The sequence below is a fragment of the Mirounga leonina genome, unplaced genomic scaffold, assembly GCF_011800145.1.
Source record: "Mirounga leonina isolate KUSES-001 unplaced genomic scaffold, KU_Mleo_1.0 Mir_180, whole genome shotgun sequence".
Taxonomy (NCBI): domain Eukaryota; kingdom Metazoa; phylum Chordata; class Mammalia; order Carnivora; family Phocidae; genus Mirounga; species Mirounga leonina.
Genome location: NW_023270469.1, coordinates 12653091 through 12678124, shown reverse-complemented (window position 1 = coordinate 12678124; position 25034 = coordinate 12653091). Strand labels below are relative to the sequence as shown.

At 46.7% G+C, this 25034-nt stretch overlaps 1 protein-coding gene across 3 annotated transcripts in view; it reads left to right on the top strand.

Moving 5' to 3' along the window:
* Positions 1–25034, top strand: part of AARS1 (alanyl-tRNA synthetase 1) — a 62164-nt gene that overhangs the window by 35698 nt on the left and 1432 nt on the right. The window contains exons 1-19 of one of the 3 annotated variants that reach the window (XM_035024794.1): positions 2630–2721; positions 6024–6188; positions 10266–10454; positions 10683–10828; positions 12507–12698; positions 13803–13947; positions 14517–14662; positions 15273–15381; positions 15537–15687; positions 16631–16755; positions 17182–17326; positions 18198–18376; positions 19547–19660; positions 20877–21083; positions 21596–21780; positions 23132–23240; positions 23929–24042; positions 24646–24765; positions 24880–24966. In XM_035024794.1, coding sequence (XP_034880685.1) covers positions 6045–6188; positions 10266–10454; positions 10683–10828; positions 12507–12698; positions 13803–13947; positions 14517–14662; positions 15273–15381; positions 15537–15687; positions 16631–16755; positions 17182–17326; positions 18198–18376; positions 19547–19660; positions 20877–21083; positions 21596–21780; positions 23132–23240; positions 23929–24042; positions 24646–24765; positions 24880–24966 — 2607 coding nt within the window. In that variant the 5' untranslated portion in view covers positions 2630–2721; positions 6024–6044. Of the gene's footprint in view, positions 1–2629; positions 2722–3004; positions 3090–6023; positions 6189–10265; positions 10455–10682; positions 10829–12506; positions 12699–13802; positions 13948–14516; positions 14663–15272; positions 15382–15536; positions 15688–16630; positions 16756–17181; positions 17327–18197; positions 18377–19546; positions 19661–20876; positions 21084–21595; positions 21781–23131; positions 23241–23928; positions 24043–24645; positions 24766–24879; positions 24967–25034 lie in introns of those variants that run through there. The other 2 variants (XM_035024796.1, XM_035024795.1) reach the window with 2 other exon arrangements.

The window sequence follows — 25034 nt, the reverse complement described above, 5'->3', positions numbered from 1 at the left end:
AGCGTCTGCCTTTGGCTCAGGTCATGATCCCAGGGTCCTGGGATCAAGCCCCGCATCGGGCTCCCTGCTCTCTGGGAGGCCTGCTTCTCCCTCTCCCACTCCCCCTCTTTGTGTTCCCTCTCTCACTGTGTCTTTCTCTGTCAAATAAATAAATAAAATCTTGGGCGCCTGGGTGGCTCAGTCGTTAAGCGTCTGCCTTCAGCTCAGGTCATGATCCCAGAGTCCTGGGATCGAGTCCCACATCGGGCTCCCTGCTCAGCAGGAAGCCAGCTTCTCCCTCTCCCACTCCCCCTGCTTGTGTTCCTGCTCTCGCTATCTCTCTCTCTGTCAAATAAATAAATAAAATCTTTAAAAATAAATAAATAAATAAATAAATAAATAAATAAATAAAATCAATCTTAAAAAAAATAAAAAAGAAAACAACCCAAAACTTAATAAGCATCAGGATGCTAGGGTCTCCTGTCTCCACCCCCAGATACCAGCACAAGGCGAGACACCTGCTAAGAAGAAATCCGACTTCTAAAGCAGAGCGTGGAGAGAGGAATCAAAGTTATAAGAGCAGCTGGATTAGAATGCAGCCTCCTGCATTTACTCCCACATGACCTTGGCAGCCTCCGTATTCTCTGAAGTCATGGTTAAGTACCCACTGCATCATTCAATGATTCAACAGTCAAAAGGTTATGTGATATAGCGACTGGCCTATGGCGAAGGCTTGATAAATATTAGCTATTATTACTATTCCTGGCTCTCCCTTCCAGGGGTAGGGGTGAGGAAGACGCCTAAATATGGAAAAAGAGGTCTTGTTTCTAACCTCAGAGATACTCACATCGCCCACAGGCAAGGCAAGTGGAAAGCGCCCCAGGGCGCGGCCTCGGATGCGGCCAGGAGCCCCAGCCATCGCCCCTCAGCGTGGCGGTTACCTCCACCAACTGCCCACTGCCCCAACCTCATTGGCTGAGGCCTGGAAGCTGGTCCGGCGAGCCAATCAGCGGAGGGGACGGCACGGCCTCCGGCAAGCGTACCCAGGTACCTGGGGGCGAAAGGCTGAGTCTAGGCTCCAGCAAGGTGTCCCTTGTGCATTGAACTTTGTCATTTTTTGCTGAATATCCAGCTCCTTTGCTAGACTGGAAACTTTATGAGGGTAGGGCAGTGTCTGCATTCCTTAATGGTGACCTTCAGGGACTAATGCATAATTGACACCCATTTGGTGAATGACTAGATGAGGAATACACATCCCCTAAGTAGGTCAAACTTTTAAGTCTTTATCTCTGAACAAATAGGTGAAGAAGCTCATTCCTAGTTTATGCCCTTGCTACTCCAAGTGTGATCCTCCTCCTCCAGCAGCAGCTGCAGCACAGATATCAGTACCTATGGGAGCCCATTAGAATGCAGAATCTCAGGCCTCACTCCTAGACCTACTAAATCAGGATCTGCATTTTAAGATATCAGGTGATTTCTTAACAACTTATGGTCTGAAGAGTATTCAGTCACTCCCATTTGACCTGATAGCAAATAAATGAACGATCTAAGTCCATTTTATAGATGATAAAAATATTTTAGGTGCCATGGGAGAATTAGAATCTAGGACTACATATTTCCAAAACTAAGTATTTAAGTTGTACTATCTTGAGCTCTATTAGCTTCCTAATCTCCCAAGAGGTTCAGCGAATGTTTTACTTCAGAGTGAGCCATGTATAGAGCATGGGACTCTTAATCTCAGGGTAGCTGAGTTCAAGCCCTACATTGGGTGTAGAACTTATTAAAAAAAAAAAAAACAACAACAACATGGGGCGCCTGGGTGGCTCAATTGGTTAAGCGACTGCCTTCGGCTCAGGTCATGATCCTGGAGTCCCGGGATGGAGTCCCGGGATGGAATCCCGCATGGGGCTCCCTGCTCAGCAGGGAGTCTGCTTCTCCCTCTGACCCTCCCCCGTCTCACGCTCTCTCTCTCTCTCTCTCAAATAAATAAATAAATAAAATCGAAAAAAAACCAACAACTATGGGCTTTGTAGTTAAACAGGAGTGGGTTTGGATCATAGCTCTGCAACTTTTCCGTGTGAACTTGGGTGAGGCAGTTACCTCATCTGTAAGAAGAGATGCCATTGACCTGCCTCATATGCAGTTTAAAAATTAAATGAAATAATCTATGAGAAATGCAATGCCTCGCATATAAATACTTATTATTTTTCAAAGGCAAATCGAGGACCAGATGCCAACTCAATTGTCCCTCGTCGAGTAAGTCATTTCTTCCACACCAAATCCAAAATCTGACAAAGACAAGCGTAACCATGGGCACGAGAAATCAGAATCCCTTAAGTCTGCACACCATCTTGCAACTAAAATGAACAGAACTGTATACCAAGAGTGTGACCTCTACCAAACACACGTCGCCGGTTACCTTTATTAACCAGGTCAACTATTAGGACTTTGCAAACCAAAATGCCGACCTCCAGAAGCCCACATCCTACCCGGTCACGTAATGTATCCCAGCCCTTCTTTTCCCGTCCATTGCATCAGCCAACTTAGAGCCGCCTTCCCGGAAAACAACTAGTAAGCTGATTCGTGCTCGAGTTGATTGGCATGTTGGATGACCAATAAGTGTCTCGTAACGGTAAATCTAGGCGGGGCACTTTCCATCGGGGCGCTCTGATTGGGGAGCGCTGTGCGGGTTGCGGTCTGTTGAGACTCCTGGCGGGTGCCGCTGCGCGTCTGCGGGAACAGGTAACCTCTGGCTCAGGGTGGTGGGCTATGAGGGAAGAGTTAGGGACGGCGACCCTCGGGAGAAGCAGATGGGCCTCGGAGAGTTTTGCGGCGCCGCTAGAGCTGCTGGGTCGGGGGCCTGAAAGCGCAGCCGCCCCAGCGGGTCCCTGGGGCCAGGCTCCACGAGGCCTCTGGAACCGGGGCCTGGACTGGAACCGGGGCCTGGACTGGACTCGGGGCCGGGACAGCCGCCTGGCTACAGCGCAGCGGGAGAGAGGCATATTGTAGCCCCCTAAGGCGCCGGTGGCGGAGTGGCCGCGGGTGGCCTTGCCGAGGACCAAGACCTTGGGAGGATCACGGTTGCCATTGACTACCCGCCCAAAGCTGAGGTTTTAATCCCCCAGGGGCGGGCGAGGAGGTTGTGGGGGTTGGGGCGCGAGGGTGGTCTAGATGGGTGTAATTCCCCTATGAGCCGTTTCCTGAAGTCTTAAAACTAGCTGGTACTGGTTCAGGTTCATCTGGAAGCACTTCCTATGCCCCATCATGTTCTGCTATTACTTTTAAAGAGAGCCTGCATTTCCCGGTGTGCTTTAAGTTCGCTAACAGTTTGCTATTAAAGGACCATACTAATCCTGAAATACTTATTTAGCAATCGTTGTACTAGAGGTTGAAGCTGTTCCCCTATGGTGAGCAAAAGCCAGTCATGATTCTCACGGGGGTGGAACTTACAGCCTGATGGGGGAGATGGACATGGAGCAAGCAGTCCAATGGGTGTGGAAGTTATAAAGGAAGACACTTGGAGCTATGAGGAAAAAAAAAGATAGGGAGAATCTGGGATCAAGAAGGAGAAGTCTTCCTTAAATCAGTGTCTTCGGAATTGATATATCAAAATTGAGGAATTAACGAGGAAATGGGCAAGAGTGGGGTAGGGCAGACAGCTTACTTGGCAAATGAAGAGCACATTGAAAGGTTCTACCACTGGAGCCTTAAACCCAAAGGCTGGTGTGATTCAGCCTCTGCTGGGAAGTAGAATCTCCATCCTGTCTGCCACCTTCCAGTGGATATACAATATATACAGCGTTCCAGTATATATTGAATAAATGAATTTGTGATGGTGACATGGCTTTTAAGAGTCCCTGCCTCTGTAGGGCTTATAGTGAATATATTGGATCCTTACATCATTTTGCAGTTCTTTCTATATGACTGTCTCCCCGTTGAGGGCATAGACTCATTCATCTTGGTTCCTGGCACAGTATGCATTTATATATGTTGAATGAGTAAGCAAAATGGGAGATTTACGAGTCTTTTGGAATACAGCTTATTTACCTCAGCCTGTTTAGAGGAGGAGCAGGGAACATTTTGAAACTGCTCAGATGTTCCTCAGTCAGAACTGGCACTGTACATTCATTTTTGCCACCATTAAGATTCATTGAGAGTCATGATGAGGGATGTGGTGTGGCAAAGTTTCTAAAAACCCTAGCCTTGACTCCTTTGCAAGGACATAAAAGTCCTTATCTGTGGGAGTTTTGGTCTGCTCTTGGGCTCTTTCAGCCAGTGTTTCACCATCTTTTTGGCCAAAGGGCTTTGGTTTGAGTAATGAGTTGATTGAATTGTGAATTAATCATTTGAAATTGTGATTAACCATAAATCACTGTGTACATCTTCATCTTCCTTAGAAGGGAAAAAACAACTTTGCACTAAGTGACTTGAAGTAATAGCATCCATGTTCCTTTAGTGCTTTCCAGTTTACAAGTTGCTTGCAAATAACTGATGGGTTTTGAGTCTCAAGACAGCCGGGTGGGGTAGGCAGAGTTAGATACTACTTTTTTACAAAAGAAACAGGGCTCAGTGGGTTAAGCGTCTGCCTTCCGCTTAGATCATGATCTCAGAGTTCTGGGATCGAAGCCCCACATCAGGCTCCCTGCTCAGCAGGGAGTTTGCTTCTCCCTCTGCCCCTCCCCCACACTTGTGCCCCTGTGTTTGTTCTCTCTCTCTCTCTCTCTCAAAAAATAAATCTTTAGGGCGCCTGGGTGGCTCAGTTGGTTGAGCGACTGCCTTGGCTCAGGTCATGATCCTGGAGTCTCTGGATCGAGTCCCGCATCGGGCTCCCTGCTCGGCAGGGAGCCTGCTTCTCCCTCTGACCCTCCCCCCTCTCATGTACTCGCTCTCTCTCATTCTCTCTCTCTCAAATAAATAAATAAAATCTTAAAAAAAATAAATAAATCTTTAAAAAAAAACCCGAAAAACAAAAAAAGGAAACAAATTTGGGACAAAGTGACTTTTTTATGGTTAGAGTTGGGTCTTGAACTCTAGAGACTAATGTCAGCCAGAGGGTTCCCATTTTCCCAGTGCTGATGGCTCTACGGCACCATGCCAGTGGCTGGCACCTGCCGGCCAAGGGCTGTCACTTTTCTCCAACCGGCCTCTCAGGGAAATCGTAATGGATGTGAAAGGGCTTTGAAATTGTCAAGTTGTTTCACTTCCTAAATTTCTCTCTCTTCTGAACCCCTTTCTCTCTGGCTCTGAGCTGACCTCCTCACGGTGGCTGCAACATCCTCACCTCGTAGTAATCTAATAGCTGGGAAGGTAGCAGTCAGCCTGCCAGTTGTTCTGGGGGTGCTCAGGCGGGGTGGAGGCAGGTATAGTCCTGCTTGCAGGCAGTCCCTTGTATAACTAGGCCCGTCCCCAGGTCCACTGCTGTTGACAGCAGCCTCCCCAAGATGGTCAGGCCAAACCTAGAGACCCTGGCTTTCGGGATAATGGGACTTTGCAAGAGTCTAGGCACGTAGATGAACACAGAGCTGGAGGGGGCCTTAGAGTTCATCTCGTATGGACCCCTCCATTTGTTGGTGAGGTGAAGTGACTCCGTAAGGGTTTACAGCTAGGACTGGAACCCAGGTCTCCTGAGCATCCCCCCAGCCCTAGTAGGCTTCTCTGCTGGATTGTAAACCATGAGGTTTTTATTCCCTTTTCCTAATTCCTGGCCTGGGCCTTGGCACAGAGGATGCGGTGTACATCTTCATATTTCGGAATAAATGAAGACATGAAGAAAACACTCCTGCTCTACTTGATGTGTTGGTATATTGAACCTGTTGAGGTTGGCATGGGAAGGAAGAGCACGTGGAGCTCTTGTATGCTGGTGCAGCAAGTTTTGCTTCGATAATGATTTTAGCCTTGGATGTTACAACATAGAGGTTTGAGGATCAAACAGCTTACCAGTGTCCTGCTTTGACTTGGCCTGAGAAGCCAGGAGTCTTGTGTAATGCCTACCTATCTCTTAGTTTCAATTCCCCCTCATTTTCCTTCATTTTTTCTGTGGTTAGTTCAATAGGGTTATTTTCAAGATGGACTCGACCCTAACAGCAAGTGAAATCCGGCAGCGATTTATAGATTTCTTCAAGAGAAATGAGCACACCTATGTTCACTCATCTGCCACCATCCCATTGGATGATCCCACTTTGCTCTTTGCCAATGCGGGCATGAACCAGGTAAGGGTTTTTTCCTTTTTCTTTCCTTTTTTTTTAAGATTTTATTTATTTATTTCACAGAAAGAGACACAGGGAGAGAGGGAACACAAGCAAGGGGAGTGGGAGAGAGAGAAGCAGGCTTCCCGCAGAGCAGGGATCCCGATGCGGGGTTCGATCCCAGGACCCTGGGATCATGACCTGAGCCAAAGGCAGATGCTCAACGACTGAACCACCCAGGCGCCCCTTCTTTTTTTTAACTTTTTTTTTTTTTAAGTAAGTTCTATGCCCAGCGTGGGGCTTGAACTTATGACCCTGAGGTTCAAGAGTTACATGTCCTACTGACTCAGCCACCAGGTGCCCCTAGTCTGTATGAAGTTTTGCTTTTATTATTCTAAGGAAAAAGCTGTGTTTTTTTAGAGTCATTGGCTAGGTTAATCTTGCTGAGCTTTGAAGAGACCTATTGACCCAGCTACCGTGATTCTCCTTCAAGTCTTCATTTTCTTTGTTTTTTTCTAGATCTTTTTCTTTTCTTTTTTTTTTTAAAGATTTTATTTATTTATTTGAGAGAGAGAGAGCACAAGCAGGGGGAGCAGGAGAGGGAGAAGCAGGCTCTTCACTGAGCAGGGAGCCCAACGGGGGGCTCCATCCCAGGATTCTGATAATCATGATCTTAGCCAAAGGCAGATGCTTAATGGACTGAACCACCCAGGCACCCCCCCCCCCTTGTTTTTTTCTTCATAAAATAAGTGAGTACTTCAAGATTCTTTTCAAAGCTTTGCTTTCATTCCCATTCTGAGCCATGCACCTTTTTTGATTTTTTTTAACTTTTCTATTATTTTTATTTTTTTAATTGTAAAGATTTATTTATTTAGAGAGAGAATGTGTGCGTGTGTGGGGGTGGGTGGGAGGGGTAGTGGGAGAGGAAGGGAGAATTTCAAGCAGACTCTCCGCTGAGCTTGGAACCCCACATGGGGCTTGATCCCAGGACCCTGAGATTATGACTTCAGCCAAAATCTAAGAGTCAGATGCCTAACAGACTGAGCCCCCCAGGTGCCCATATTGATTTTTTTTTAAACTCTTTTTTTTTTTTTTTTTTTAAAGATTTTATTTATCTATTTGAGACAGAATGAGAGAGAGAGAGCACAGGAGAGGGGGGAGGGTCAGAGGGAGAAGCAGACTCCTTGCCGAGCAGGGAGCCCGATGTGGGACTCAATCCAGGGACTCCAGGATCATGACCTGAGCCGAAAGCAGTTGCTCAACCAACTGAGCCACCCAGGCGCCCTTTTAAACTCTTTCTTGAAGCTTCTGCCACCAATGCCAATTTGGATCCATTACTGATGAAACTTTATTAGTAGGATTTATGTTTGGGGCAGTTGAGCTATAAAAGATAATTTGAAAGTTTGGTTGTGATAGTGAACACTGTTTATCAGGCTGATTGTGGACTGGAAGTGGATTCGGGTTACATAGTGTCTTCAGGGCTTTCCTTTGGTGGTTTTCTTGGAATGCTCTTTAGCCCAGTGGACCGACTGGCCCTTAGAATGTGTCTCACTCTGCACTAAGTGATAAGTTGACATTTTCTTTTCTTTCCTGGCATAGAAAATTAGAAGCAGTGGGAACATTTTCTTTCTTTCTTTCTTTCTTTTTTTTTTAAGACTTTTAATTTATTCGGGGCGCCTGGGTGGCTCAGTTGGTTAAGCGACTGCCTTCGGCTCAGGTCATGATCCTGGAGTCCCGGAATCGAGTCCCACATCGGGCTCCCTGCTCAGCGGGGAGTCTGCTTCTCCCTCTGACCCTCCTCCCTCTCATGCTCTCTCTCTCTCATTCTCTCTCTCGCAAATAAATAAAATCTTAAAAAAAAAAAAAAAAAGACTTTTAATTTATTCATTAGAGAGAGAGAGAGCCAGCGAGAACTTGAGTACAGGGGAGGGTCAGAAGCAGACTCTGCTGAGCAGGAATCCCAGGACCCTGGGATCATGACCCGAGCCAAAGGCAGACACTTAACCAACTGAGCCACCCAGGCGCCCCAGTGGGAACATTTTCTGTCTTGTATAACATTAACTTACAATTATACACACGTTTTCAATTATGTGTGTGAGTCGAGTCCTTTGTCTACACCTGGAATAGGGGACACTAATTTTATGTGGACTTGCAAGGGGGTGGGTTTTTGGAACACTGGGAAGGTTCTGTTCTACTCTGGCATTCCTAGGCATGAGTTTTGTCTTCTCCCACATGTGCCGACTGTACTTGTTAGAGGAACCATGGGAGTCCGGTGTCCGAACATTCTCTGAGTAACAGGAATTATTAGACTGTTGTGTGTCACACGTACTATGTGCCAGGCACTGTTCTCCGTCTTTTACGTAAACTGACTCATTTAATCCTCACTCTGTATTGATGTGCTGACAACTCAAGTAAATTGCCGAAGCTGACATAGCTGGTGAATGCTGGAGTGTAGATTGGAACCCAGTAGTTGTTTGCTTAACTTTTGTGCTATACCATCTCTTAATCAGAAACACCTTGATGGGTTTTTGCTCCTTTAAAAAAAAAAAAAAAAGTTTAAAAATAGTATTTATTAGGCATCTGCCCTTTTTCAGGTACTTTGCTAGGTACTGGATATACAAAGATAAGTAATAAAGTTTTTGCTTTTAAGGAGTTCATGGTCTAGTTTAGAACTGTCAAATGGAACTTCCACAATAATGGTAATGTTCTATAGCCGGGTGCCCAATATGGCAGCCACCAGCCATGCGTGATGGTTTTTGTTTTTTTTTTAAGATTTTATTTATTTGAGACAGAGAGAATGAGATGGAGAGAGAGCATGAGAGGGGGGAGGGTCAGAGAGAGAAGCAGACTCCCTGCTGAGCAGGGAGCCCAACGTGGGACTCGATCCCGGGACTCCAGGATCATGACCTGAGCCGAAGGCAGTCGCTTAAGCAATTGAGCCACCCAGGCACCCTTTTTTAGGTTTTTAAATTATTTATTTATTTATTTAAGTAATCTCTACACCCGGCATGGGACTCGAACTTACAACCCTGAGATCGGAAGTTGCATGCTCCACTGACTGAGCCAGCCAGGCACCCCATGCATGGTTATTGAGCTAATGTGACTGAGGAACAGAATTTTTTGTTTTTAAAAAATTTTAATTAATTACCAATAATTTCATTTTAATTAATTGTACAAGTCATAGGTGACTAGTGGTTACCAAATTGGTCAGGTCTAGTGGGAAAATAAAGCAAAGTTACATAACAATGATACATCAAAGTATAACTTGATAAATCCTCAGAGCAAAATAATACCTTCTCTCTACACATCAGCCGTTCATCAAGTTGTGCTGATTTTTTTTTTTTTTTAAAGATTTTATTTATCTATTTGACAGACGGAGACACTGCGAGAGAGGGAACACAAGCAAGGGGAGTGGGAGAGGGAGAAGCAGCTCCTGGCTGAGCAGGGAGCCCGATGCAGGGCTCGATCCCAGGACCCTGGGATCATGACCTGAGCTGAAGGCAGATGCTTAACGACTGAGCCACCCAGGCACCCCAAGTTGTGCTGATTTTACTCCCTTAATAGATCTCAATTTTTTTTCTTCCTTATCACCATTAAGCCCGCACATCACTTTTTAAAATTTATTTATTTTCTTCTTAAGTAAGTCCTGTGCCCATCGTGGGGCTTGAACTCATGACTCTGAGATCAAGAGTTGCTTGCCCTACCGACTGAGCCATCCAGGTGCCCCCAACACATCACTTTTAGAAAAAGTTCTTCGAGAAAGATGTTATAAGCCCTGACCACCAGAGACTCCTGAGGAAGCTTGGATTTCACCGCATCAACCTCTGACTGTTACCACAGATCCAGCAGGTGTTTCCCTGGTACAGGTGGTGTTGCTGGCAATGGTGGGGACCGTTTGAGAACTAGGACCAGGGAGAAGCTGTTCCAAGATAGGCTGCTTCTGCCGTGGCCCCAGCAGGCCATGTGCCTCGTGGGTTTCTGTATTCCAGGCTAATTAAATCACAAACTGAACAGTTTCTGTGTGGTCTCTTCCTGCCACCATGTCTCCCCCTGATAGATCTGCAACTCTGTCAAAGCTGAAACGTTCCCTTTCTTTTTTAGTTCAAACCCATCTTTCTGAACACTATTGACCCATCTCACCCTATGGCCAAGCTGAGCAGAGCTGCCAATACCCAGAAATGCATCCGGGCTGGGGGCAAACACAATGATCTAGATGATGTGGGCAAGGATGTCTATCATCACACCTTCTTTGAGATGTTGGGATCCTGGTCTTTTGGAGATTACTTCAAGGTAAGCTCAAAGAGGAGATCTACTAAGACTTCCTGGAAGCAGTGCCTAGCATTTGATGATTTCAGAGTATGTTTTGGATGTCTTGTATAAATTGATCCTGAATTTGGGTTGATAGTGAAGATGTTATAGTTTTATATTTGTGTTCCTAGGATCTGGACTGTTTCTACTCAGACTAAATAGATTTTGGTTTGGCCACATTCCACATCTTTCTTTTTGTTCTTTTGGTAGGAATTGGCATGTAAGATGGCTCTGGAGCTTCTCACCCAAGAGTTTGGCATTCCAGTTGAGAGACTTTACGTTACTTACTTTGGTGGGGATGAAGCAGCTGGCTTAGAACCAGACCTGGAGTGCAAACAGATTTGGCAAAACTTGGGGTAAGAATGCATCTCCAATGTTGAGTGTGGAGGAATGAAGTGATTTCTGACTTGGTGCCATAGTGGGGTATTAGGGCTTGGAGTGCATTGCCATTTCCTGTTTTGGGCTATGCATTTTGAGGTGGAGGGGGGAGTGACTGGGAGCAATTATCCTTTGGTGCATTTGTTGCCTTTTTCTTTCTTTCTTTTTCTTTCTTTTTTTTTTTTAAGAATTGTTTGAGAGTGACAGAGGTGAGTAGGGGGAGGGGCAGAGGGAGAGGGAGAGAGAATCTCAAGCAGGCTCCATGATGAGCAGGGAGCCAAACACAGGGCTTGATGATGACCTGAGCCAAAACCAAGAGTCAGACACTTAACTGACTGAGGCACCCAGGCGCCCTGTTCATTTTCTTATGCTTTTTACTTTAATTCTTAAAAAAGGCATAGCTTTTTATTACACTTAGCACAGTTTCTTTGTTTCATTCATTTATTAATTAATTACTTTTACTCTAGTAATAGTATTCCAATCCAGCTTCCCCTGGTACTTGGTCTGAAACCCCTCCTTGGTTAGATTCTGTGGTCTCCATGTACTTGGACATTTAGAGCAGTAACACACTTGGACCTTAAATACTACTCTTGATTGGGAATCCTGTTTTGTTTTTGTTTTTGTTTTTTAAGATTTTATTTATTTATTTGCCAGAGAAAGAGACAGCGAGAGCAGGAACACAGCAGGGGGAGTGGGAGAGGGAGAAGCAGGCTTCCAGCGGAGCAGGGAGCCCGATGTGGGGCTCGATCCCAGGACCCCAGGATCATGACCCGAGCCGAAGGCAGACGCTTAACGACTGAGCCACTCAGGCATCCCGGGAATCCTGTTTTGCTTGGCTTCTGTATATCTGGACTCTGTTTATCCATTGTGCACAATCTTTTCTGAGTGCTAGTTACCTAGCAGCTCTCAGCAGAGTTCAATATTTTAGAAATAATTTTAATCTTACTAAATTCCTTTTGTTATCATTTTAAGGTGAAAAACTTGACTAAATTGGGGCATAGAAAAGTGACTTGAAATACCCAGCAGGCGTTTTAATGCTTCTAGTGTTTCCATTTTTTAAAATGAAGGAACAGGGGACCTGGGTGGCTCAGATGGTTAAGCGTCTGCCTTCGGCTCAGGTCATGATCCCAGGGTCCTGGGATCAAGCCCCACGTCAGGCTCCTGGCTCAGCGAGAAGCCTGTTTCTCCCTCTCCCTCTGCCTCTCTCCCTCTCATGCTCTCTCTCTCTATCTCTATGTCTCAGATGAATAAATAAAATCTTTAAAAAAATAAATAAGTAAAATAAAAAATAAAATGAAGGAACATTTACAAAAATATTTGCTTAAATTTTGGTCATATTGAGCATAGATGTTTTCATTTTCATGTGTTCCTTTCTAGGCTCTATCCTTATCTTTTCCCATTTTTATTTAGTTATGATATTTTGTATACTTATGTATATTTTATATTCTCTTGTAGTCACTCCTGAGAATCCTGTCCTGCTTCTTTAGTCCCTGCTGTGCAGGCTCAGCATTAGTCATTGCCAAGGAGGGCGCCTTTTTTTTTTTTTTTTTTTTTTTTAATAGAAATGAAGAAGGATCTCCTTTTGTAGTGGATGCAAATCTGGGCAGAATCCTTGTCAATGGTTGTAACTGGGCTTATCTTCCCTACTCTCCGCAGGCTGGATGACACCAAAATCCTCCCTGGCAACATGAAGGATAACTTCTGGGAGATGGGTGACACAGGCCCATGTGGTCCCTGCAGTGAGATCCACTATGACCGGATTGGTGGCCGGGATGCTGCACACCTCGTCAACCAGGATGACCCCAATGTGCTGGAGATTTGGAACCTTGTGTTCATCCAGTATAACAGGTGGCCTTGGGGCCCTGAACTGTTGTTGCTAATAGCAGCACCTTTCCCTAAGCCAAGTAGCGAAGGAGGAACTCAGAGCACAAGGCTATCTTCTCATCCTCGTCTTTGGGGACAGTGGAGCAGAGCTAAAGCAGGCACTAAAGGCATCAGGGGATCTGTGGACATTATTTAGATTTTATCTCTCAGGTTTTCTTTCCCTCTGATCTCTGAGACACGGCTGGACCTCATCTTTTGTAAATTAGTTTTATTCCACATAGTACCTGCTTCAGGACTATTCCTATAATGTCATTTTTGCGGTAATTTGGACTGCAATTTTATTTTATTTGAATTTTTTAAGATTTTATTTATTTTATTTATTTGACACAGAGACAGACAGAGTGGGGGAGAGAGGGAGAGAGAATCTGAAGCAGACTCCGCACTGAGTGCAGATCCTGATGCGGGGCTCAGTCCCACAACTATGAGATCATGACCTAAGCCGAAACCAGGAGTCGGATGCTTAACCAACTGAGCCACCCAGGCACCGCTATGGACTGCGATTTTAAAGCTCATTTCCGGGACGCCTGGGTAGCTCAGTTGGGCTGGGAGCCTGCTTCCCCCTCTGCCTGCCATTCCCCCTGCTCGTTCTTTCTCCCTCTCTCTCTGTCAAATAAATAAATAAATAAAATCTTTTAAAAAATTAGTTAAAAAAAAAGCTCATTTGCTTGAGGCTTGCCTCACTTTTTTTTTTTTTTAAGATTTTATTTATTTGAGTGAGAGAAAGTGAGAGAGCACAAGTGGGAGGGAACAGCAGAGGCAGAGGGAGAAGCAGACTCCCCACTAAGCAGGAAGCCCAATGCGGGGCTCCATCCCAGGACTCTGGGGTCATGACCTGAGCCGAAGGCAAATGCTTAACCAACTGAGCCACCAAGTGCCTGCCTCACTCTTTAATAGGCCCCAGAGTACTTCGTCCCTTTTCCCCTCCACTCTCCTCCCACCAAATCAGGCAGAGGCAGATGACAAATAGTCAGAGCCTGTAATCTGTGCTACATAGCCGAGTTTTAACCAGTGGAAAAAGGTGGCACTTAGAGTCCTTGTTTCAACTTCCTCTTTCTCTGGATCCTGCAGGGAAGGCGATGGCATTTTGAAACCTCTTCCTAAGAAAAGCATCGACACAGGGATGGGTCTGGAGCGACTGGTGTCAGTACTGCAGAATAAGATGTCCAACTATGACACTGACCTTTTTGTTCCTTACTTCGAAGCCATTCAGAAGGTACTGGTCCTATTGCAAACATTGCAGACGTCTGGAGGTTTCTAGGTTGGACTCTTAGCAATACTGTCAAAGATAAAATAATCCTATCTTTGCCAGCTAAGGGTACCTGTGACTATCTGTCAGTTTAATTGTTTTTTGTTTTTAAAGATTTTATTTATTTATTTGACAGAGGGAGACCAGCAAGAGAGGGAACACAAGCAGGGGGAGTGGGAGAGGGAGAAGCAGGCTTCCCGCCGAGCAGGGAGCCCAACGCGGGGCTCGATCCCAGGACTCTGGGATCATGACCCGAGCCGAAGGCAGACGCTTAACGACTGAGCCACCCAGGTGCCCCTGTCAGTTTAATTGTTAATAACCTAAGAGGCTCTTGAGCACAAGGCACTGTGGTTTGTTGAGTGCAGGGACCTGACGGAGGCTCTTTACTCTTGCTGTCCTCTTTCTTGGTGTTAAAAGATCTGGCAAGAGGGTCATCCTGCCCCCCCATGCCTGCTCAGTCCTCTTGGAATCTTCTAGGGCAAGGCAGTGTCAGAAGGGTGCTTCTTAATGAGCCGTCTCCTGGTTTTTATCTGTAGGGCACAGGTGCCCGGCCATACGCTGGGAAAGTTGGTGCTGATGATGCCGATGGGATCGATATGGCCTATCGGGTACTGGCTGACCATGCCCGGACCATCACCGTGGCATTGGCCGATGGTGGCCGACCTGACAACACAGGGCGGGGGTAAGTCTGTTACACACGGGGCACAGTTAGGACTGCCAATCTGAGTTTGATGACTCTCTGTGGAACTTAAAGCCATTCTTTATTCTTGTTTTCTTTGTCTTTTAGGTGGTTGGAGGGATCCCTATATTTTTTTAGGGATTAAGAGAGTTTTAGCTTGGGTTACAGAGTTCCACTATAGTAAATCTTTGCTGTTAAGTACAAGATAAGATAGAGATTGTATTTTAGGTTGTCTGGTAGGATATTGGCAGGGTGGGATGGGGTAGATACTGATTAGCCCTGGGTAATTTTATTACTGATAGGCAGGACCTGGGATTTGGGTCATCAGCCATGTGGGCTGAACTTGCCTCCATCTCTGGGTCAGCAGGATGTGGTAGAAAAAAAAACCAGGGTTCCCCTTGATGCATATTTGTGGGTATATTCCTGAGTTTTGTGCTGGGATTAATGTTAATGACCTCTGGGGATCACAAAAAGGTCTTAGGATAAAAGAAAGTCTCTGAAAGAGAAAGACAAAAAGCTGGTCATGTTGCTTTGGGGAGAATTCCAAAAGCCCTATTACAAAATGCCTAGCTGGGAAGGTTGTCTAGAGGAGGTGGTCTTCTGCCTGTTTCAGGTATGTGTTGAGACGGATTCTCCGCCGGGCTGTTCGATATTCCCATGAGAAACTCAATGCCAGCAGGGGGTTCTTTGCCACATTAGTAGATGTTGTCGTCCAGTCCTTGGTAGGTGTATCTCCCTGCTTAACTTCTGTTCTCCTAATGCACATAGCTTAGAGGGATGGGGTGGGAGTTAGCATACTGTTAATGAGAGTTTTTAGGGGGGTCATGGGATGGTCCCTGTCTTCATTGAGCCCACGTCTCTGTTTCCCCTTTGGCAGGGAGATGCATTTCCTGAGCTGAAGAAGGACCCAGATATGGTGAAGGACATCATTAATGAAGAAGAAGTGCAGTTTCTCAAGACTCTCAGCAGAGGGCGCCGCATCTTGGACCGGAAAATACAGAGCCTGGGAGATTGTAAAACCATTCCTGGTAAGGACCGGTTTGTTTCTATCTTCATCCAGGCTGGTTCATCTTTCCAGAAGAGGCAAGCCCTTTTTCAAAATTGACAGTGGAGTCCCGTGTCTCCCAAGGGCTAAGGATAGCTTGGTTATACTGCTTTTGGTATAAAATGGGGTTTATAGTAAAATTGTAAAAGTAATATGTTATTGTGGTAAAGTATTTAAATAACACAGAAGTTAAAAATGAAGATTCTCTTTCCTAAACTCATTTCTCAGAGGTAACAGTTCTTAAGAGTTTGTTGTATAACTACTCAGGGCTTTTTTCTATTTGCATACACATGTATGTAGGGGCCTGTGTATGTGTTTTCCAGCAAAAATGGGAATATATGGTATGTAGTGTTGTGCAACTTGGCTTTTTTTCTTTTTTGTTTTTTCTAGACTGGAAAATTCCAGAAAAAAAATTTTTTTAATTTGTATTGCAGTATAATGAACAAGGGGAAAACCTGATCAATTTCCACAAACTGAACACACTTGTGTTCCGATTAAGAAACAGAACTTTAGGGGGCGCCTGGGTGGCTCAGTTGGTTAAGTGACTGCCTTCGGCTCAGGTCATGATCCTGGAGTCCCTGGATCAAGTCCCGCATCGGGCTCCCTGTTCGGCAGGCAGTATGCTTCTCCCTCTGACCTTCCTCCCTCTCATGCTCTCTGTCTCTCATTCTCTCTCTCTCAAATAAATAAATAAAATCTTTAAAAAAAAAAAAAAGAAACAGAACTTTACCAGGAGACCTCTTGTACTTCCTCCAGGTCAATTCTGAAAGAGTTGATGGATTTTCTGGACAAGTGAACAGAATCAATATTAACTTGCCTTGTCTTCAGTTCCTTCTGTCACTGCCAGCTTCCTTTGGGAAGGGCTTGGGGTGGCAAAGGAGGGGGCTTCCTGTGTCATTATTACACAGTTCCTTTGTGCTGTGTAGGGGACACTGCTTGGCTCCTCTATGACACCTATGGGTTTCCAGTGGATCTCACTGGACTGATTGCTGAAGAGAAGGGCCTGGTGGTGGATATGGATGGATTTGAAGAGGAGAGGAAACTGGCCCAGGTAAAGAATTTGGGGAGTGAGCAGGAAACCCAACACCAAACAAGGCAGGACTTGGCAGCAAAGAACAAGAGTTTCCTTCCATTAAAGTCTTTGGAATTCTATTTTTCCCAAGACCAGTGAGTGTCAAGCAGGGGCAGTTTGACCCCAGGGGATATTTGGCAGTAATGTATGAAGTTATTTTTTGGTTTTCACAGCTGAGGGTGGGATGCCACCAGCATTAAGTGGGTAGATGTCAAGGATGCTGCTTAACATCCTACAGTGGACAGCCTCCTAGAACAAAGAATTAACCTGGCTCCAAATGTTGGTAGTGCTGAGACTGAAAAACTGTTCTAGAGCTTTTTATTGGGCTTAGTTTAGCAATTTGGAGTCCTTCGGAATTCTTTTTCCCACATTAGGATAACTTTTGGTTATTTCTTTTCCTGGCAGCTGAAATCACAGGGCAAGGGAGCTGGTGGGGAAGACCTCATTATGCTGGACATCTATGCTATTGAAGAGCTCCGGGAGAAGGGTCTGGAAGCAACAAACGATTCCCCAAAATATAATTACCATTCAGACTCCAGTGGGAGCTACGGTACGTTCGTGTGTTACTGTGGGTACCTCGGCTGAGTCTCCAGATTAGGAACCTGGGGTGTTTGACAGAGCCTCTCCTGGAGTGCTGTGGAGTCATGTTCTATAATTTTATACTTCTAGAGACCCAGGGCAACTAATTTTCTACCTCTTCATTTTGGAATAATTATAGATTCATAGGACGTTGTGAAAAAACTTAGGGACAGTCTTCGTACTCTTTACCCAGTTACCCTAATTGTAACACCTTTCAGGAAACCAGGAAATTGGCATTGATACAATGTTCAGTGGCTGTTGAATTTTGCATCAGGATAGCGGCAGTCTAGGGGTGCCTGGCTGGTGCCTGGCTGGCTCGGTAGATCATGTAACTGTTGATCTTGGGGTCATGAGTTCAAGCCCCACACTGGGTACAGAGATTACTTAATTTAAGTAAGTAAATTAAAGTTAAGAATCAAAAGAAAGAAACAGGCAATACGTGTTTTCGCTTCTTCGATTCAGCAGAGATCCCTGAATCTATCCAAGCAAGCCCACAAAATGAGTACATTCTTCGTGAATTGACCTTGGAAGTAGGGAATGTATTACTACTCCTAAATACTTCTCAGATTTGCTAGGTTACTGTTCAATAGCTCAGAGACAGAGTGGCCAGAACTGTCCCAGTGATGTGAAAGTCTCCCCTGGAAAGCCTCTCGGTCCCAAGGTCACTCTGCTGGCTGTTAACATTCCCTGCTGTTAAGCCTTTTTGTGGAGTCTAATGGTCTTGCTTGTAAAATAAAATTAGACAATTAAGACCTAAGGAGAGTTTGAGAAATAGCATCCAGCAGATGAAGACCACGAATGTGTGAAAGAAGTCATTGACCCTACTTTCCCCTTCTGTGCAGCCTTCGAGAGCGCGGTGGCTACAGTGCTGGCCCTGCGCAGGGATAAGATGTTTGTGGAAGAAGTGTCCACGGGCCAGGAGTGTGGCGTGGTGCTGGACAAGACCTGTTTCTATGCTGAGCAAGGCGGGCAGACCTATGATGAAGGCTACCTGGTGAAGGTTGAGGACAACAGTGAAGATGTGAGCCGGCAGTTCATCCTTGTTAGCCAGGGATGGGCGCGTCCAACAGAGGGCCGGGCCTGGCCTGGGGTAGCTTTTCTGGCTCCTCACACTCTTGGCCTTGGGGAGCAGACATAACCGATCTTTGGGTGTGGTCCATCGTCAGTGTTTCTGAGGCCAAGGGAGCTGAGTCTTGTACCACTGATCCCACTGCCATTAGGTCCCACTTAGCAGGATCCCTGTGGTCGGGCTGCACTGGTTGATCCTGGATTCCTCCAGGCTTTCCTCATTAATAAGAAGAGGTAGCTCTCTGGAGGGCAGACTTCCTTGCAGAAGCCTCAGCCTCTAGTTTTGCCATTGCTGACTCTGTGATCTTGGATGAGTTACCTTGTCTCATGGGCTTCAGGTTCCTTACGATGGTTTTAAATTCTCTAAGATGCTCCTTAAGGGAACGTCTGTGTTTCTGTGTATATTATATATGCATATATTTGTACACATATAAAGTGGTCTGTATATTTAATGGTAAATAGCTATGGTTAAACTGTAAAAATGAAACCGTTATTTTACCAGGAAAAGTGAGTTTATTGGGAAATTGCAGAGAATTGCCAATTTGGGACACGCAAGCTATGGCAAAACCACAGGCAAGTCCAGCAAAGGAAGGAGAGGGACTGACATTTCATGGAGAAGGAGGAGGAGGAAGTTGGGAGGGGTTGTTTTAAAGGCAAGTCCCTCGGAGAAAATCACAATTCTGGGGTGATGATGGTTTCTCATTGGCTGAGTTGCAGGGGTAGTTGATTTCTCCTAGGAAAGATACAGTGTGCATCTTTCCTTGTTAGGGCCTGTACTTGATGGTTCTTTCCTGTTGAGATTCTGCTTGGTTCTGTAATTGACAATTCTTTCTGAAATTGACTACTGCTCCTGCTGGAGCTTCTTCTAGCCACCGGGCTCCGGGTCAGTGTGGTTCCTTTTTATTAATTTTCAGTGGATAATGGTGCATGTATACATATACAATAACTATAATGGTATTAATGGTATAATGTATGTATAAGGGTATACACACACACTAGTAAGGAGGGGCTTAGAGAATGTAATATGTATATATAAAGAGAGGCTATCATATATATACACACATATATGTATATATATATCTGGGTTTATTTACATATTGTTCTCCTCCTGGACTCCTCTTAGAAAACAGAGTTCACAGTGAAGAACGCTCAGGTGCGAGGAGGGTATGTGCTGCACATAGGGACCATCTACGGCAGCCTGAGAGTTGGGGACCAGGTCTGGCTGTTTATTGACGAGGTGAGTTATGTTATGCTGCTTGGCACTGGACCTGGTTAGTAATCCTCTCCTTTTTTAATTTAAATATCAGCTTTATCGAGGTATAGTTGACATATAAAATTCCAAGATATTTCAAGTGTAGGTCATGGTGACTTGATACATGTTATGAAAAGAATTCATCTCCTTTGGCTTTAAATTGGTCCAGTCATGATTGTAACTCCTAAGTGAAATTGTGAATAGATAGAATATTCTAAGTCTGATGCAGGAGAACATTTTATGAGGGGTGCAACTGTGAGTTATTAAATGGATATGTTCTCAAGTCAGATGCCGTGATTTTATTTTATTCTATTTATTTATTTTAAGTAACCTACACCCAGCGTGGGGCTCAAACTCATAACCCTGAGATCAGGATTCACCCGCTCTTCCATCTGAGCCAGCCAGGTGCCCCAGATGACAGTGACTTTAGTTGAGATTTATAGACTCGTCTCATGGATCACCTTTCTCCAGATTAACCATGAATACTTCTTCAGGAGTCCGGGGTCCTGTATTAATTAAGAAATAGGTTCTGTTCATGTGAACGAGCTCCAAATAACAATAGCTTAAAACAAGGTAGAAATGTGTTTCTCAAAGTCCAAGCTGATACAGAGGCTCTGCCCCACCAAGTCGTAGGCCCCAGCTTTTCCTTGCTTGTTTTTCTATCCTCATTCCTGGGGTGTTGCCCTTGATTTCATAGTCCAAGAAGGTAGCCACTGGATCCATTTCTAGTCCAGGAGTTGACAAACTTTATTGTTTGTTTTTGGAAAGTTCCAGATAGTAAATACTTTTGGTTTTGTGAGCCATACCATCTCAATCACAATCTCTCATGTTGTAGATAATATATATACAACACATGGGTATGGCTGTGTTCCAATAAACCCGTTTATAAAAACGGACAAAAGGCTGGATTTTGGCCCACAGGCCATAATTTGCCAACTCTTAGTTCTTATTCTAGGCAGTGGGAAAGAGGAAGGGGAAGGCATGTTCCTTCCCTTTTAAGGGTGTGTATCACATGTGCTCACAACCCACTGACCAGAATGTAGTCAGATGGCCACAGTTAGCTACAAGGGAAGCAGGGAAATGTAGCCCTTATTCCGGGCAGCCACATGTCCAGCTTAAAATTCCAGCAGTGGGGAAGGAGAGATCAGGTGTTGGGGGATGACTGGCAGGCCTCTCCACCAGCCGTCCCTGCCTTTCACAGGCCCGACGGAGGCCCATCATGAGCAACCACACAGCCACACACATCCTGAACTTCGCTCTGCGCTCCGTGCTTGGGGAAGCTGACCAGAGAGGCTCCCTGGTTGCTCCTGACCGCCTTCGGTTTGACTTCACTGCCAAGGGAGCCATGTCCACCCAGCAGATCAAGAAGGCTGAAGAGATTGCCAGTGGGATGATCGAGGCAGCCAAGGTAGGTCGGATTGCGCGTCAGCCCTTGGATCGTGAGCCCCGCTCCTTCCTGCACCGGCACTTCTCTCCGTGGAGCCTTCTCCTCAGTCCTGATGCTCTTCCTCATTGGACCACATCCTGCCGAGCACACAGATTTGTTTGAAGCAGTGATTCTCAACTGCACGGGGAGTAGGGAGTGGTGGCATCCCATGGAGGGGCCTTAGGGCCTCTGGGGAGGGAGCGGAGGGAGGTCTTCGCTCCACTCCCTCCAGAGCTCTTCTGGTTCTGTCTTCTTCACATGTAGCACATCCATATAAGATTTGGTTCGCAGTTTAGCAAAATAATTGGAAATTCCTATTTTGATCTCCTTGACTTCACATGTGGTGCCTTATTTCAGGAGGCTCAGGGCACGTGATGAGAGCTAGGACTAGAAACCAGAGTCCTGCCTGTAAGATTGGGCTGCCTCTGCCACTTCCTCCTGCACCTCCAGAGAAGATCTTTTCCCAGCTGTTTTCTGTCTTTTTTCCCTGGCAGCCTGTCTACACCCAGGATTGTCCCCTGGCAGCAGCTAAAGCCATCCAGGGCCTACGGGCTGTGTTTGATGAAACCTATCCTGACCCTGTGCGAGTCGTCTCCATTGGGGTCCCAGTGTCCGAGCTGTTGGATGACCCCTCTGGCCCTGCTGGCTCGCTCACTTCTGTTGAGTTCTGTGGGGGAACGTGAGTACATCAGGGGGAGCAGTGGATGGACTCGCTTCTTGTTAATTTGGTGCTCTCCTGGGAGGATGTGAGTAATAGGCTAGACCCACTCTTATTTTTCTAAGGTCGAAATGAAGTTCTCAGAAATATACTTCCCAGACAACATTCCCAAGGACTTTAGGGTCCTGTGCTCCTGTCAGACCCCTTGGTGTTCGACATTGACATTTCCTAGGTTTGTGATGAAATATTCTTCCTAGGACGGGGAAAAGCATGATCTTAACTTTTAGTTCATGGTTGCTTGCTCTTGTGTCCTGGGCTGATCTGACAAGAAGGCCTGTGAATTCAGGATTCAGGAAGGCCGTGGAGCACTCACCAAGCTCCTGAGCTGGTCCTAGCCTTTCTCCATTCCTGGGGATTCATGAACCCCATTGTCTCAGGGCCTCTGTGTCAGGCCCCACAGCACACCCAGCTCAGGTTGGCTTGCAAGAGCCACTTGTTTCTTCCAACTTGGAGTCGTCTGTAGCCCTTGGGGTCATTTTGGGACGGTGTGGTGGCCTGGGACCTTCCTGCTTGCAGGGGAATCTTGTTGAGAAGAACATTCTTAAGGCCATGGTAGAGCCCATCTGGGGCCTCCTGCAAGCAGCAGGCAGGGAACAGGGGCATGTGTGGAGGATGGGGTAGGGATCTGGGGCACCACATTCCTGGCCTCCCTCTGCCCAGCTGAATTGGGCTTTCACCTGAGTCCCACTCTGCCTTATTAATGCCTCTTTCTACCTTCTTGAGAGCACAGGAAGCTGCTTGCACAGCCTTTACACCACTCTCACAGTGACTGAAAGCTAATGAGCTTTTGAGGTGCTCTGAGCGCCTGGGGAATAAAACCTTTTTACAGGATTGTGGTGAGATTTTAAAGGTAATTCTTGGATATTCTCAGCTAGTGGCAGGGACAGAAGAATATAGTTTCTTCCAAAGAGGACCAGAAATAGGAATGAATGTAGAGCCTGCCGGCAGGAACGTTCTGTTGGGCATTAAGGATAACAAAGCACTTTTGTTTGATCTCATTTGAGTTTCACAGTAGTCCCGTGAGGGAGACTTCTCTGCATTTTATACATGAGAACACTGAAGCTCAGAAAGGTGGTGTTTTGCTCAGTGTCAGTGTGTTCTCAGCCCCAGCTAGGCTTTCTCTCACTTTCCTGGGCTTCCTGGCCTGAGTCCTCCCCTGAAATCCACGTGAAGGGCCTCTTCCCACCGTCCCCTTGAGGGAGCTTCCCGGAACTTCAGAGACCTCAGGCCCTCACCACGGGCTCCCGGGCGTGGTAAGGTCCAGGGTGTGTGGGCCCTCTTGTCACCGTGGACTTTGTGCTCTGCCATTTAGGCACCTGCGGAATTCAAGTCACACGGGAGCTTTTGTGATTGTGAGTGAAGAAGCTATTGCCAAGGGCATCCGGAGGATTGTTGCCGTCACAGGGGCCGAAGCCCAGAAGGTGAGCGTGGCGGTTTGTGGCTTGTGGCTTATTTGAACAAGGCAGGAGGAGCACAGTCTGTGAACCTGGAGTGTAGACGGTTCCGTAGCTGCTGTGCTCAGAATTGGAAGTACAGTGCTCCCCCCGAACTGTCCTCCAGGGACCCCCACCTGTCAGAAGAGAGCCACCACCGCCCAGGACTGCTTAGCTGTACTGTGTTTAATCTTTAAAAATATGTGTAAATTCTGCCATTGACCCCATCATCTATCTGTCTCTAGGAGGGTAAGGCATAATTTGGCTGTAGCTTCCAGTGCCCCCAGCATTCATGTCTCCCTGGGGGTGCATGCCTAGTTCAAGACACACAGCGTATGGGGATAGTTGCCCCGGGGTGGGGACTGTGGCTGGGGCCTGAGGGCTCTGAGGCTTGCGGATCGATCATTTCGTTGGGGTGAGAAGGGCTGCTGACTTGGGGGTTCTTGGTTATCCCCTGAGCCTGAGGTAGTGCAGCCTTTCCGCTGGTCAGATGTGTGAGGAGGGTGCTCCTTCCTGGGGCATGAGGCGGCCAACACTTGCTCCCTGAAGGCAGAGAAACTTCTGGTGACTTGGGGGTGTGTTGTTCCATAACCTGCCTTCAGTGCTTGCCACAGTTTACAGATGGCACTGAAGCTGAAAGTTACCTGACCAGGTTTACAACTCTGTCCCTCTCCAGGCCCTCAGGAAAGCAGAGAGCTTGAAGAACACTCTCTCTGTCACGGAGGCCAAAGTGAAGGCCCAGACTGCGCCAAATAAGGATGTGCAGAGGGAGATCGCTGACCTTGGTGAGGTAGGGGCGGCCTCCCTTCTCAGGCCCTGCTCGGGGCTGATACATCAGACACGCCCTGAAGACGTCTCAGGTCCTGGTTCTCAGTGCAGTGGCTCTTTGAACTGACTTCTGTTGTCTGGCAGCCTTGCAAAGGGGGCTCTGTGGATCCTGGTCTGCGGACCCCTGGAATCTGCTTGCTGCCCCCACTGCCGATGGCAGGGCCTGTTGTAAGCAGGAGTGCGCACCAGTGTTGAGGGGGTTGAGGGAAGGGGTGCCCACTGTGTCCAGGCCTTCTCATCTCTCATGTCTGTTAATATGTGGAGGCTTCCCGTGAGCCCATCATAGGCTGTGTTCACTGCCTGGTAGGGACCAGCTCTTACAGGGGGTCCCAGCTCTCTCTGTCTGCCCCTTTCTCTCTCGCCCTAATTGGTACAGCTGCCGTAGTTGCTCATAGAGTGGTCTCCAGGCTACTGGATACCTTCTTGTTTTTTGTTTTCTCTTTCCTTCTGGATACTAGTCAGGGAACACTTTGGTGTTCAAAGCCAGAAGGGTGGGATAGGCTTGGGCCTCATATCCTAGCTCCTTGTGGTCTAGATTCCAGTGGTATTCTGGTTCTGGTTCCAGGCCCTGGCCACTGCGGTCATCCCCCAGTGGCAGAAGGATGAATTCCGGGAGGATCTCAAATCCCTGAAGAAGATCATGGATGACCTAGACCGGGCTAGTAAAGCCGATGTCCAGAAGCGAGTGAGTGCTGCCATGCTGGTGGCTGGAAGGGAGTCTGAGGACTCACCCAGCGGAGACTGTGTAGTGAGCTGTCTGGGCCTTTGACCTGAGCCTCTCTTCTGGATTTCCTCGCAGGTGTTGGAGAAGACAAAGCAGCTCATTGACAGCAACCCCAACCAGCCCCTTGTCATCTTGGAGATGGAGAGCGGTGCCTCAGCCAAGGCAACCGGGGGGGGGGGGGCTGGGGGGGCCTGGGACTCCACGTGCCGCTCTGTGCCTGTCCACTGCTT